At 49.7% G+C, this 15,433-nt stretch overlaps 1 protein-coding gene across 3 annotated transcripts in view; it reads left to right on the top strand.

Moving 5' to 3' along the window:
• Positions 1 to 14,971, top strand: part of MAP2K4 (mitogen-activated protein kinase kinase 4) — a 101,982-nt gene extending 87,011 nt beyond the window's left edge. For all 3 annotated transcript variants that reach the window (XM_050908354.1, XM_050908356.1, XM_050908357.1), the window contains 4 exons: positions 7,320 to 7,397; positions 8,463 to 8,611; positions 12,126 to 12,171; positions 13,350 to 14,971. In XM_050908354.1, coding sequence (XP_050764311.1) covers positions 7,320 to 7,397; positions 8,463 to 8,611; positions 12,126 to 12,171; positions 13,350 to 13,463 — 387 coding nt within the window. In that variant the 3' untranslated portion in view covers positions 13,464 to 14,971. The remainder of the gene's footprint in view (positions 1 to 7,319; positions 7,398 to 8,462; positions 8,612 to 12,125; positions 12,172 to 13,349) is intronic.
• The last annotated feature ends 462 nt before the right edge of the window (positions 14,972 to 15,433 follow it).

Here is a 15,433-nt window from a genome sequence, read left to right as displayed (position 1 = left end):
GCACTGCCGTCTGGATGCAGCCGAGTCCGGCCTCCGCCTCCTCCATCCGCTCACTGCTGCTGCAGCGTGACCCTCGGCGGTGGAGCAGGCAGGGCATGAGGGCTGTGGCAGGAGCAGGGCACACCGCCTTGTTCAGGACCAGGTACTCAAGCGTTCGTGGAGTGCAAAAGCTCCTATTTCCCGTAATCTGGGAAGCATCAGGGTCAGGGCTGGACGTGGAGGGTGAGGGCTGTGCTCTGCAGGTGTAAACTTTCACGAGTGATGAGGCCAGAAGGACAACTGAATAAATGCAGCCAGGGAAGCCTCCTGATCCTGTGCCCAGACCAATAGCTTCTGGTTGAATGGAAGAGATCTTTAAGAAAGCGAAACCAGATTTTAAGGCTCGAACTGCTAGTGACACCAGCCTGGCCCTATCTGAACTGCCACACGATGACTCACCTTTGCTGATGACCGTCTGCATTTTGTTATGCTTGATTTCTGGTTAGGATGTGTGTAACTTCATCTGTAGATACCCTCTCTAGGTTCCCTTTCTCTGCTGCATCATAGAGTCCTCTAGGATCAGAAGTCGTTCCCTTGCACTGCTTCCTGCTGGACTCCTTTTCTTTTCAGTATGTGTTTGAAAGCTTGCCCGTTGGTTAGGCATTAAGGCTGTGGAAAAAACCTGGGCTCCCTGCAGTTCAGTCTTTTGTAAGTAACTACTTCAAGGACTTCTAGAGCATCCCCACCAAAACTGCAGGCCGTCAGTGAGGTTCTGTGACAAAGTTACTTAGCGGGGCTGAAACGATACCTTCTAGCCCTCCAAAACTGCTGCCTCTCCGGAGCTTGGCCCTGTTAATCTAATACAGTTCTTGGAAGCAGCGGTGGGGATAGCACTGAGGGGATGCGTCAAGCTCTGGGGTACTGGAGGGTAGCCTTCCAAAACAACGCCAGACAGAGAAGACCTCCAAAGTCCTGTGATAAAGGTGCCTCTTCAAGTGCTGGAGAATCTACCATAGTGCCCATGAAGTTGTCCTGATCATTAATTATGCTCCTAATACTGTCTTTTTAATATGAGTAAGTCTTGTTTTAATGGATGGCTGTGGGCTCTAAACAAGAGCAAACACTACTTCATTTGCAGAATTAAGGAGTCCTCTACTTGCCACAGTCTCTTTCCCCAGTAGGTACTTTCTGACTCTGATGTAGTCACCTCTTGAGCCTTTCTTTGAGGAGATTAGGGACTGAGCAGCTTACGCCCTTAAGGCAGATAGGATTGTATTTTATGGCTGTGCTATAACCCCCCCATTTTTTTAGGATCCTTTTACAAACATAGACCCTGAAATTGAGCAAACTTCCAGTGTTTGTCTTGCCTGGGGAGTATATAATAAGAGCAGCGGTTCGTAGCGTGTTGGCCCAGCTATACACCTTTAATCATGTTGCTCCTCTGGGATTTCATGCTCTCCTGTCCTTTTCTAGGAGCCTGTCTGTAACCCCAGAGTTCTGCTTTTCCTGTGTCTGGTTGAGTGAGTCAGCATCCAGCCAGAGCCCAGCTTACCAAACCTTCAAATCACGCTAGTTCTTCAGGAACCCTTATTTATCACACTAGCAGTATTTTTATAATATGCAGAATTTAGCAACACTAATTTTATATTTTCTTGGATATTATTAGTGGTGGGCCAAGGAAGGTCACCTTTGAGGTCCCATAATAAATCCTGTCTTTCCCACTCAATAAAGTCCTTTTAACAGCAGTTACACTCTGAACTCTATCAGTGAAGCCATTTGCTAATGCAAATTATTGATGCTTGGTTTAGTTGCAGTCCAGACAATGCACTGTGCTAGTCCAGGTTTATTACAGCCACATGTTTACCTTTTTTAACAAGATGAATAAGGTAATTGAGAATATGCTGTGCCAAGCCCAATGGGACCTCGTTGCCTTCATTAATGTTCCTGCCAATCTTTCGGTGCCTAGCAAGTGTCCCCTGGCCACCAGTCCATCACGTTCCTGCGATCTTCCTGCTGCTGAGATGGGGGAATTCAAACGCTGTTAGGAAAGCCAGCTGGGAGGGGATGGTAATCCCATGCAAACGGAAACCAACATCTCCACCTGGAAAATGCTCCTGGAGACGTTTTTAAATGAAACATTCTCTCAGAGCAAATATGTAAAGGAAATAGGAGGGGAGGAAAGGCCATTCTCTAGAAACATGATCTCTGCTGATAACCTCTGTGCAGCCATGGGCTTCATGGCTGACCTGGACGAGGGGGACGGGCAGGAAATCAAAGAACAGAGAAGGTTTTGGGAGGAATGTCTGAATTTGAAAGTCCAAGCAGGGATGAATGTTTTGGCTGAAGTATTTTTTGACAATACTACTCTTAGCTCCTATGTAGGTGTAGAAGTGATGCATACCGAGACAGTGTTACTGCTGCTATCCGAGAGGTGGTAGACTGAGGAGCAGGGGGAAGCGGCAGGTCCAGCTAGCCAGCAAAGAGAGAAGAACTCATGTTCTCCGCTTCCCTGTCAGCTCTTCCACCCATCACGCCGTGTCCTTTGCTCTGCTGTGTCACACCCTGGCCGAGGAGCCGTGTCTCCTGCAGTGAGGGTAGGCTGCTGCATGGGATGCTGCATGACCCCTGTAGCGATTGGTGCTGCAATACAGGCCCAGAGAAAACAAAGTGTTAATAGCTTTTTCATTGGTCACCTAGTACGGGAGAGGAGGAGTATAACCTTAGAAAAGACTTTACCCAGCACAGTGTGACTGTGATGCCTCACTTGCTTGCGTGAATGACTCACATCTGTGCTCTTAGACCAAGGCTTTTGCAGCACTGAGGTCACCTTCTGTGAGCTCCTATGCGCCCAGGAGGAGATCCAGAAAGCTTATTAAGCTTCACTGCACATAAAAATCGAGATCCATATGAAATTAGACACCTCACCTCTTTAGCAGCCAGTAGAAGAATTTGGTGTCACCAAAGGGAGATCACTGTCGTCTAAGGGAGATCGGTGTCATCTAAGGGAGAGCCTTCGAAACGTCCTGTAGAGCAGAGCAGTAACACTAGCGAGGAGGAGTGGATGGATGTTCACGTCTGTTTGGAGCTCCAGCACCTACTGTAGGGCTGCATCCTGGGCACCGAGGTCTGCTGGAGAACCAGCACGGTGAGTCCCCCTGAGGACAGTCACCTCACAGAGCAGGACTGCCTCTTTGCTGGGAGATGGTGGTCGTGTCCACAGGGCTGGTGGTGAGCATCTCCTGGGGAGGTGAGCGGTTAGGCTCTTCCTCAGCCTTACAGCGTCTGAACTGCCAGCCCAGCCCTGTAGAGAAGTCAGGGAAGGGGCCTGCAGGAGTAAAACGTTTGGAGGTCTCAGCGAGCAGATGAGAGGGAGCTGCACGCAGCATTCTCGCACTCTGGAGGAGGAAGAGACAGGAGAAGCAGGTCTGAGAGCCCCGTGAGTCAGTGCCTCCTCGCCTGCCCTGCTTTGTGCCCATCACTTGCGTCCCAGCCTGGGCGTGCTGTGACACTAACACCGGCCATCTCTGCATGCTCTGGTTGAGTGTGCGAGAGGCCTGTGCAGGGGAGAGCCCTGAAGGAACAACAACTTGCTTTTCACTGTAGGAATATTCTTGAGAAATACAGCAATGTGAAAAGTGAGTGACAACATTTTCCTTTACTGAACAGCAGAAGAATTTCCCAAACTAGTTATTTATGGTCCTAAAGATGGTTTCCATTGCTCTTGCACAACCCTGCAGGCAGCTGTTCAGAGACATTGCTCCCCTTCTTGCTGTGGCTTCGGTTTGGAGTTGGCCTCAAGAGCAGAGTCGCTCGGGCAGTGACAGATGCTTCTCTCTGCGAGCACTTGCTGAGCCCCTTGCAAGGCACTACCATCCAAGCAAGAAAGCCACGGTAATGGGGTCACCACCACGGGGGAGATAGCACTTTTGTCTTGAGCGTCCCTAAACAAATACACATGTGGTGTTTCAGTTAACACAACAGCAGAATAGCGTGCTAGGGAGCCGCGGCTCTTGCGTGCAAGACTCGTATCCAGTTTGTGTCAGAGCAGTGAAGGTCTGTTAACTCTGGCTGCCCCGGTTTGTAGCTCACTGTGTGGTTTGCAGCTAAATTTGGCGCAGATGACACTGCAGCTGCAGCCTGCACAGCCCTGCTTCCAGATGTGCAGTGCTTTACCTTGCTTCCGCCATCGGCCAAAGGCAGGGAGGTCCCTGGACTTCGTTTCACATGTTTTTTAGTGCGAGAAGGTAGCCTCCAACGGAGGCTGGCAGCTTCCATCTCGCATCCGTCTGTTCCCGTGGTTGGAGCAGAGGGAGAGTTTGTATCGTGTAGATTTTGTTCTGCTTTTTGTATTGCAAAAATTTAGCTCTTTCTGGTTGTTCTTTGCTCCTGGTAACCTTTTGTTTTCTTTTAGTTTAGGGATGCATTGGCCTAAGTAGCAAATAAGAGTTTGTTATGTACATTTTAATGCCATGTAGGCAGTTTTGAATTTGCAGTGCGTGTGGGATAAAGTTCCCTGATTATATAACCAGTGAAAATCCAGATCTGAGCTTCAAGAATTGGGTTTTCCCAGAAATGCTACTTCGCTCTTTAGCAACATGAAACAGCTGAAGACTGCAGGGAGTTGTGTGTGCATCTGTCCTTGTGTCACACCCTGAATTGCGTGTGTTTGCTTAGCTGGAGGTTTGGAGGAGAGGGAGGATCAGTGCTGCCCACTTCTGCTCGTTTTGCAGTCAAGATGCTGGTGCTTAGGTGGACACTGAAATAGACAGAAGCTCCGCGGCAGCCTGCACCCTTTGATGCATTCATACCCTGCCTCTTCGCACCATCAGCACATCCAGTGGTGGGTCTCCATCTCAGCCATTTCCTTTCCTCGCATGCGCTTGGCATTAGAAGGACATTTGGCAGGAGCCAGGCTTTGTCTGCAGCCCTCGTTCCAGGTCCCCGGAGTGTGACACGCTGACTCTTCCTTCATTGGTGTTAATTGCTCCCATGTCGTCTACATGGAAAATTCCCAGGATTCTTTCTGCTCTGTATTTAGACGGGATTTATTTTGGTCCATCCTGCTTTCCCTTTAACTGTGCTACCATGGTCTAGGGCCAAGTCCCTCTTGCTCCGTCTGTGCTCTGCTCGGTCGGCTGCCCCTGCGTGGGTGCTTCGGACGAACAGCTCTGTCTCGTCAGTGCCACCTACCTCACCAGTCCCTGTAACACACAGCCTTTTAGCACTTCACACCCTACCCAAAATACCTGCTCTCCATGCAGTCCCGTAATTCACTGCGCTGCATGGAAAGCAAGTCCTTCTTCTGCAGTCTGTGAAATGCTCTACTCCGCTGCGGCACATCCCTGTGGATCTGCGGTGTGGGAGTCCCGGCACTGGCAAGGCCAGCATCCCCATAATTTTGTGTGGCCCTGTGCTGGCGGGTCCCTGGTGGCAGCCTCCAGACGTCGTTGAGTATCCCCAGCATCGTGCAGGGCCAGGCCACCCACCGCCGTTCCCGCACACCAGCATCCATCGCATGGGCGGCGTGCCCCACGGTGGTGTGTGTGAGACTAAAGAGACAGTCTCTTGTCGCAGGGTGGTCCTTGTTCCTGCAAAGTGACTCTGATTTTCATGGTGGGGAGGTACGTGCCAGCTGTGGAATCCATCTTCTATTGCCGAAATGCTTATGGCCTGGCATGGATAGTGGCCATGCCCCTGGAGAGCTGCCTCACTGTGGGGCAGTGGTCCACAGTGGCCTGCAGCACAGATAGCATTGACAGAATCATAGAACCGTAGAACCTCAGAATGGTTTGGGTTGGAAGGAACCTTCAAAGGTCATCTAGTCCAGCCCCCCCTGCTACTCACTGGACCAGGTTGCTCAAAGCCCTGTCCAGCCTGACCTTGATCACTTCCAATGATGGGGCATCCACAACTTCTCTGGGCAACCTGTTTCAGTGTCTTACCACCTTCATTGTAAACAATTTCTTCCTTATGTTCAATCTAAATCTACCCTCTTTCAGTTTAAAACCATCGCCCCTTGTCCTGTCACTACAGGTCCTGGTAAAAAGTCTTTGTCTTCTTATAAGCCCCCTTTATATATTGAAAGGCTGCAACAAGGTCTCCCCAGAGCCTTCTCTTCTCCAGGCTGAACAACCCCAACCCTCTCAGCCTTTCTTCATAGGAGAGGTACTCTAGCCCTCGGATCATTTTGGTGGCCCTCCTCTGGACCTGCTCTAACAGGTCCATGTCTTTCCTGTGCTGGGGACCCCAGAGCTGGATGCAGTTCTACAGGTGGGGTCTCACCAGAGTGGAGTAGAGGGGGAGAATCCCCTCTCAGCCGGCTGGCCGCAATGTTGTTGTGCCTGAGGGACAGGGAATTTTTCTCATGTGGTGGTCCACTGGAGGGTTGAGGTTGCACTAAGGGACTTCGTTCATTGCATGGCACTCTTCAGCTGGCATCTGCCGTGAAATTGTATTAAAACATAGCTTACAAAGCAACCAGGGCTTTCATAGCATTTCCTGTACCTGATAATTTAGTATTTTATTGCAATTCAGGTCTCTTTATTATTGTTGTAGTCAAAAGTGAGTGAGACTCTGTTTCTTGTGACGTTTTAATTATTACATGTTTAACAAAAAGAAGGCAGAATTGAGGTTTCTCATAAAGATGACATGCAAAGCATAAAGGTGTTTTGTGCAAGTTCACCTCTGAATAACTCACTCTTAGGTGCAAATCACCCATGTCTGGCTCGATATTTTCTTCTATGGAAAACTTTTTGGATGTCTGAAGACCTTGTAACATCATAGTTGCCTTCAAGGGATGCCCAAAACCTTGTAAAGAAGAGCTGTTCTTAAAATGCATTGTTTTTAATATCTCCTGAGGTTTAGCAACCAGCAGACAGTTGGGAAGAAGAATTCTGACAGACGCTGCTAAACCTCAGTTCCCTGGGATGGTGGATGAGAAGATGTTTATTCCAGTTCTTATGATTCCCTGGGGACAACTTCTCTGTAAAAACAGAGAAAGCAAGACTTTGTGTTAAAGAGATCCCAAAGTTAAACAAAACTAAATAAATAGACAGTAACAATTACTCAAGCTGCTTGTACAAAAGGAAAAAAAAAGCTTGGACCGTGCTGAATTGCCGTTTCAGATCACCTTTTACACTATACCTCCATAAAACCAGTGTTTGATTCCTTAAGATATTTCTCTGCTAGGGTTGGACGTCTGCCTTAGCAACAAGTTTGCCTGTAGAGCTGTGCCAGGCTCTGCCCGATGGGACGAACTTGGAGTTTTTTCTAAGTTTGCAGATGCTTCTCGTTCCTTCCTGCATGGCACAGTGTTTGACTGGTCCTTCTTCCTGTTTCAGCCTGAAAGGATAGATCCCAGCGCATCCAGGCAAGGCTATGATGTCCGCTCAGATGTCTGGAGCTTGGGGATTACATTGGTAAGTGAGTGGGGTTTAAACCCTCTGCTGCGCGGTACTTTCCTGGTGGGTAGCCTTGGTGCGCTTTGCAGTGTGGTGGAGTAGGTTGGTGTCAAACACGTGCTTGAAGCAAAGCCCAGCTCAGCTGCTGTGAAGCATTTGCACATTGTGATTGAAGTGGGCACCTCCTGGCTCAGAAACAATATAAATCCCTTCAAGGCAGATGGCTCTCCTGACCCCCTGAGGATACATTTAGCTGCAGCTATGTTTTGCAGAGAAAGAGATGTGAGCAGGGAAGAGGTGTTGGATCATAAATGAATTTTGTCTTCAAAATCTTAGATGAGAAGGGATGGTGAGTGTGGTGGTGCAGAACAGAGCATCCAACCTGTGTAAATAAGCCTCTTGCAGCCCTGGCATCTGGTGTACTTTGGATGTGCAGAAGACTTCAGTTAATCCTGGATCCCGGTTGCCGATTCCTCTCTGGCTTTACCGCAGCACTGCTGGGTGCACACATTGATAAATTGAAAAGATCTTCCCTTCTCGAGCTGGTGAAGTAGAAGAGAAAGCAGAAGCAATAAGTATGAACCAGTAGCATCTGTCTTCCCCACTGGTGTTTTAAAATGCTGATTTTCATAGTCCTGCGAGGAGCAGGGAGTTGGACTCGATGATCCTAATGGGTCCCTTCCAATTTGAGGTATTCTATGATTGTGTGATTCTCATTATCCATTTTCTCTAGTGGTTGTTAGGATGCTTGGGAAGGGACTGGAGGATTTTACTCTTCTACTTTTGAACACCTTAGTAAGAACATTGGTTCATTTTATAGTCAGTGGAGGAGAAGACATTGTCAACGTGAAAGCATGGCATAGCCAGGTTAAATCTGGAGGTGCTCCTAATGTAGGCAGCAGAACTTACTATTGGATAAAACTTTCCCTCCTCTTCTCTCAGCTGAGCTTCATATAGGGAATGGGATGAAGAATCTCATCTTAGTCTTCCTTTTGGGTGGTTCAGGGTCCTTGCAGACATTTTCTTACCCTGATTGAACTTATCTTGTGTAACCTGCCTGGTGCTGTTGCTGTCTCTCTGCAGTATGAGCTGGCCACAGGGCGATTCCCCTACCCCAAGTGGAACAGTGTGTTTGACCAGTTGACACAAGTAGTAAAAGGAGACCCACCGCAGCTGAGTAACTCAGAGGAAAGGGAGTTCTCCCCAAGTTTCATCAACTTCGTCAACTTGTGGTAAGTGTTTCCTACTGAAAGCACTTGGAGGTGGCCTGTTTTGTCGTTGCTAGGTATTTGGCAAGGGTCGCGTGCCAAGCACTTCCTAGCTTAGTTTCACATTCCTGCACCAACGTGAGGGTGAGGACCTTTCGCATTTCACTGGTTTGGAGGTGATGGGAGACCTGTCTGGGTGGGGGCTGAAGGGCAGACCTTTGGAAACTGCTCTTCAGGGAAGGGATGAGGAGAAAATCTCTGAGAGTCTGTGCTCAAGAGAGGCGTGATAAGACCCACGGCAGGAGGTTTGCATGACCAGGTGTAAGGGCCTGGCCTGTGCATCCTGTTCCTTAGTATGACACAGCCTTGGGACAGACCTGCTGTTTGCCCTTTCTTCTGCAGGCAGAAGCCTGAGACACCTGGCAGTATTGTCTCGTGGTCGGGCAGAGGATCTGTACTGGTCCTGCCTTTTGCCTGGCAAGGCCAGGAGCCTTCCCCCCCTCAGTGCTGCTCAGCACAGGGACTGTCAGGACCTGTAGCGGATGGCTTGCTTGGTTGTTGGCTTCATGTCTTGTGTCAATCGTATGTCAAGATCAAGACTAGAGATGGTTTTCTGTAGGGCAGGGCCTCTGCAGCACGGTCAGCCTTGGATGGAGAGTGTGCAGTGTTTGCGCAGGAGGGGCTTGGGGCAGTCCGTCTGCCTGCCACGTGTGTGTGGTCCTGCTTAGGTTAAGGGGCCGATTGTGAATTTTCTGATGAAGTATTTTTATATCAAAATGTGAAAGGTGGTCAACATAATTTTGTTAACCTAATACCGAAGCACACAGCAGATCCATCAGTGTGACCTGCGTTTGTCTTCTGGGACCTTCTGCCCTGGGCAGACCCAGGGGACGGACATCCCCAGCACAGGGGTGTCCATCTCCAAGTTCTGTGACACAGGAAGAGTTGGCTCTAGACAATTTTAACTTTAATGAGGTTTTGTTTCAGGGTTTTCCATCTGCTGGAGATGTTTTTTGGGTTTGGATTTTACTCTCTTTCAGAATTATGAATTTTTATGGAGGCCAGGCTCCACTTTCCAGCTGGCTGTAAGGAAGGCCTGGTTATTGTCTTTGGGCTGCAGAAAATAGAGCATCAAAACGGTTTGCAGCTCAAAAGACGTTTCCATTTTTCAGTCAAAAATGATGCAGTATTTGGTTACAAAGTCAGAGTTGCTTTCCCCATGTACAGTACAAGCAATGATTTGTTTCCCACATAGTTCTCCGTAGAGATGCCGTATCATTACAGAGCTTGCAAAGCCAGGAGCTTGCTCTCCTGCCCTGCATGCACTGGTCAGTTTGACTCCATAGCACTCAACAGAGGAGCCTGCGTGGCATCTCTGCTAAACAGCAGCATCTTTGGCCCATGGGTCTGATTGGGTCAATTCATATTTCCAGCCCATTTACCCCTCCCAGGGCCTTCTGCTCTGGAACAGCCACAATGCATAGAGCACGGGGCAGTTTTCAGTCTAAGTCTGTTTTTTGTTTAATCTAGTTTTGTAAATAATCTGACTTCTGCCTGGAATATTTATGATGTCTTCATAGCAACACTGTAATAAATATTTCTCCTAATAACCTTTAGTTAAGTGCAAGCAGTAATCTTTGGTGTTACTAAGCAGGCAAATGAGTCTCCAAAAGGCTGTGCTTTTAGGTGATGGCATAAATATCCTGGGCATTACCCTACAACTGTGAATCTAATAATCTTCTGGTTTTGTGCATTCAAGAGTGAGGAAAAATGTTGAAAGAGAGTCCTGCAGTGTTGCTGCCTGCTTGCCGTGACAGATCAGTGAGAAAAGGATATTTTTGATAATGTTAAGAAGTTTCTGGGATTTTTTTTTTTTTTTTTTGCAATTTGCTTTGGATCCCAACAGCGCTGTGAATGCCTGAGTGGAACATTTTTCCCCTTCAGCCCACCTCCCTGTGTTAGATGCTTATCTGAAGTCACACTCCTCCTGGAACTGCATACAGCGATTCAGCTTTCTGCTCCAGAGTTTGCAGAGTATCCAAGCTCTGCGTCTGGCTTTTGGGAGCCTCGTGCTGGCAACTGCAGAGCTGGCCATGCTCGCAGGCAGAGTCGCGAGCTCCTGAGGTCCAGCGTGCCTGGGGACGAGATCAGATGTTCCTGTGAAGGAGCTGTACAGCACCTGGTGCTGCAAATGGCCATTCCAGACACGCAGCTTCACGTCGAGCTGGAAAAGAAATGCAAGGTTTCTAGGACTGCTTTATGAAAGCATGCATGGAAATTTCAGAGCAAAACTCAGTCTGTGAGCTGAAGTTCTGACTAGTTGCCTTAAAGGCGTTGCAAGGAGCATGTTCAAACCCCCAGACTCGCTGAGGTCAGAAAATGAATTGCTGTTGGGTAGCAAAAGCCTGAAGCGAGGATGTTCGTGCAGCAGCCGCAGGATTTCCTACCCTCTGCCCCTGCGCAGCTCTGCAGGCAGGTCACAGGACAAAGCAGCGCCGGGCGTGCAGCGTTAATTACCCTCTGCTTCTCCAAATAATTTGAGGCCACACTGTAGCAGTGCTGGAGCTTGAGAAAGGTCCAGCCAGAGCCCATGGGGATGGAAATGCAGCTGTTGGGAATTAGACTTAACTCCCCTCGCTTAGGAAGGATGCTGCATCCGCCCTTTCTCTTCCCAGTGGTGCAGCTCTGGCTCCCAGGGCAGGGGCTGCCGGTGCCGCCCATCGCTGAGCCCCGTCCCACAGCCCCTCTGACTCTGGTCCCCATCGCCTCTCCTGTCACCCGCCATGTCCCCCTGCTGCAGGGGCTCTGGTGGCCTTTGCTGCCACCTGCCACCCCTCTGCACTGCGCTGGGGCCGGGCGGTCGGCGGGTGGTGGAGATGCCAGAGGAGCCCTGCAGGAGGGGACGCTTTCCAGTTGGCCCCCCCAGCTGCCCGTGGGCAGCCATGTCACCTCTGTCCCTTCCCGGCGGCTGTGGCCTGCTCAGCGCTGGATGTGCCACCAGTGCTGGGGATGAGCCGGGAGGGCCCGGGAGTCCGGGCCTGGCCCCACAGAGTGGTTTGGCTGTCTGCTGTCTGTAACAGCCCCAGCCCCTGCCCGCGCGTGCCAAGACGATGGTATGGTGCCTGTGTCCCCCATCTGTGCCCTGGCAGGCAGTGCTGGCTCTCCTCTGCCTCTGAGCCCCGCTGCCTGGTGCATGGAGGACAGGCCGGTTGCTGCTGCCCAAAACTTGTGATTATGCTGCAGTCAAACCTGTTTCCATATGGAGGCAGCGGCAGTCGGGATGGCGTTCCGCTTGCAGCTCTTTTGGGCTCCATCCCCAGCAGGTGGCCATAGTTGCTGTTCACCCACGTGGGGAGGGAGGGAGGGAGTCCCTGTGGTCACTCACCGCACAAGGATGTTTTTTCCAGAAAACAAAAGGCAGTGAGCCCCACCGCGACAGCAGTGGATTCAACATCATGTCCTGTAAAAATTTGCGTTTGATGTCTGTAACAATTTCCCCAATCCCACCTTCTCCTAACTCTCTTTCTGCTTTCTTTAGCCTTACAAAGGACGAGTCCAAAAGGCCAAAGTATAAAGAGCTTCTGGTGAGTGCAAAGCCTGGCTGCCCGCACCGGCCGTCGCGGCTCTGCCGGTCACACAGCGGGGCTGGGTCACATCCAAGGTCGCTCCTTGTCTTCTCAGGCCATCAAGGCAGGGTGTTCAGCTCCACAGCCTGAGGAGGAGCACCACCTCCATGCCACTGTCTCTGGCCTGCGGTCATGGCGATGGCCGAGATCATTAGTGTCTGCACATAAACACAGGACATCAGCGTGGGGTAAATGCCCCGTTGCAGCGGATCGATGATCCCTGAAGTGGGCAGGCTTGGGCAGAAGCATGCTGGGTGTGCTGTGTAAATGCTGCCTTTGCTTGAGGTTCTGGTACCGTGCAGGAGCCCTGTCGAATTGCGGGCCAGCACTGTCACGTGTAAATGCCTCCGACGCACAGGTCACACAACGAGGTTGGGAGTGCTCAGGCAAAAGTGAGACCTGAACGAGCACGGCTCTGGAGTAAGACACCAGCAGAGCCTGTCTCTGCTGGGGGGTCCTAAAGGAGGGAATGCAGTGATGCTTTTGGGTTGGATAAGTCGCGCTTGGCAACCATAAACCTTCAAGGAGCTCTGGGCATCTGGAAGCCACCTCTTCAGGGGAAGTGTGAAACCGTGCCCTGGGTCCCTGATGGTGGTGGTGTGATACGAAAGTTTGCCTGGTGTCCTGGCCCAGAGAGTCACCGTGTCATTGCTTTCCAGCTACTCTGAGTTGGGTCTGGCCAGTACGGCCTGCTGGGCAGAGCAGAGAGTCAGGGTTCAGGAGAACTGGGTTTAGGTCCTGATCTCCTGTTTGAGCTCCGCAAGCCACGTCTCCCTGTCACTCTTGTCTCCCCATTGCTGACAAGGCTGCTGATGAAACCTCTCTTGAAAGTATTTCAGTACATGTCCATGCTACAAAGGAGCCAGGTGCTGCTCATACTGCACCCTCGCTGCCTCCTGCCCAGCAGTTCCTGACACTCCTGGAGTCCTGTCCCACCTCCATACTGCACAGTTAAGATACGAATTCCGTGTATGTAAAAGCCATGGACCAGGCTATGTCCTGTTGTCCTACAGCTACCACCAAGCCCTGTGTTCTTGCATCAGGCAAATCCATACGCTAAGCTTTTATCTGGGGTAGCCAGCATGCATCAGAAGGGCATGCTGTTGTAACCTTGTTGTTTTTTTGTCTGATTCCAGAAACATCCCTTCATCCTGATGTATGAGGAACGCACAGTGGATGTTGCATGCTATGTTTGTAAAATCCTGGATCAAATGCCAGCAACTCCCAGCTCTCCAATGTACGTCGATTGATATTGCTGCTACATCAAACTCTAGAAAAAGGGCTGAGAGAAAACAAGCTGTAAAGAATTTTCATCACATATTGCAGTGTTTTTAATGCTCGCCCAGACACCATGTGCAATAATATTGGTGTTATTTCCATCCTGTCTGTATACTGTTGTCACATATAAAGTGCATCCCTGTAATACCTGATCACACAGTGTTAGTGTTGGTCAAAGAGAGACCTCATCTTGCTCTTTTGTGGACATACTCATGAAATGTGGAAATAAGTACATTTATTTGTTGACCGTGATTGGATAGCACCTAAAATTCATTTCTAGACTCAAAACTTGGAGACTTCTCAGCAGCTACTGGAAAGATTTTTCTCTCAAACTCTTCCAATTGTTGTTTCAAGTAATAATAAAAAGCAAACAAACAAAAGTTAGGCGTTGTCTGTCTGAACATTAAGAGACTTTGCCTGGAGGGAGAAGAACTTGCTTAACCAACGAGATGCTTTGCCTTCTGGAGCTAGAAAGGCAAAGGAGAATTTTATTCTTCACAAAGTGCAATAGATTTACTGCTATGAAATTCTGTTGCTTTACAGTCGCAGTGTACTTTCTGGGGACAGTGTGCTCAGCTGAACTTCCTGTTAAAGAGAGATCATGTTAAATATAGTGAATATGTCTTTACCAAAAATATGTTGCGTTGAAAGAGGCTAACATTAAACTATTCAGAGGTGGGACATAATGTATTCTTTCTCCTTTTACCAAGCCAGCCACTCTTCACTCTTAACTAGGTGTCCTGTAAATTGTTACCTGGTAAGATAAGACCTTTGACCTGAAGAATTATTAAACTACTCGATTGAATTTAACCTGCTTGTGACCTGATTTATAGCTGCACAGTGCTCACCACCAGCTGGCTTTGCTCTGACTTCGACAAGTGCCATTCACAAAGTCTGCAGCTGTTTTCATGAGCCGCAAACAAATGTCTGTGTTTTCTAGCCAGTATTTCTCATGTTCTTCACTGTCCCCAGCCCTGATGCTAGCGCCTTTTCACTGACCCAGAAACCAGCCCGGCAGCGCTGCCACCTCCCAGCCCAGTGTCCCTCACAAGACCAAACCTCAGCGCTTCCCTCTCGGCACTGCAAGCAGGATGGTGGGGATGTCCCCCCGCCTTAATGGGGGTCTCTGCCCGCCCCGCTGCTGCGAATGCCACGCTCTGCTTAGCTTGCTGGAGACCTTGTTCACCACCTTCTGGGCATATTCAGCCTCTTTTGTGACCCTCCATAGCTATTGTTGCTGCGCCCTAGAGCGAACTTCGCTGAGATTGTTTGGTGCAGATAGAGATGAGGTGGAGATGAGGGAGTGTCTAATGCCTTGTTGGCTTTTAGCTGACCCAGCAAGGCCAGGCAAGCTGTCATCTTCTGGCCCATTGCTGAGCAAAAAAGCGCATCAGTCATTGTTCTTAAAAATTGGCATATTTTTCAAAGATTAATTTTTCCTGAAAACTTTTTTTTCCCCAAAACATTGCAGTTTTCAAGCGTTCAGTAGCATACCAGGGATAAAATGGAGGCTGCAGAGTCTCTCATTTCCATTTTGAGTTGTCTAGTTTAGGCACTTGGCAGGACTTCATCAATGTTAGAGCAACCTACTGTCAGAGCTCTGTGGCGAAACCGGACCCAGGACGCAGAGGGCTAGAGACGCAACGGGAGTGAAAACACAGCGGTACTGGCAGGATTCCTGAGGAAGGGCTTCCCACGTCAAACCAATGCTACCAAGCGCAAACTGGGCTGATGCGGGAGCACTGGAGACCAGCACATCCCTGCCCCAGCTGCTCGGTTGGGAAGGAGAGAGCCGAGGCCGTGCTCATGTGGACGCCTGGTGTTTCTCCTGCCGCAGAGGTGACACCCTTGCGTAAGGCTGGCAGCACTGCGCATCTCCTGCTTGGCTGTCGGAGCTGGTCCCTCTGGCACCAAGGCTGACACCGATGTGATCCCTTGGGGC

The sequence above is a fragment of the Gymnogyps californianus genome, chromosome 19 (assembly GCF_018139145.2).
Source record: "Gymnogyps californianus isolate 813 chromosome 19, ASM1813914v2, whole genome shotgun sequence".
Lineage (NCBI taxonomy): Eukaryota > Metazoa > Chordata > Aves > Accipitriformes > Cathartidae > Gymnogyps > Gymnogyps californianus.
The sequence above is the reverse complement of the archived record's forward strand: the minus strand, read 5'-3'. Positions and strand labels throughout refer to the sequence as shown.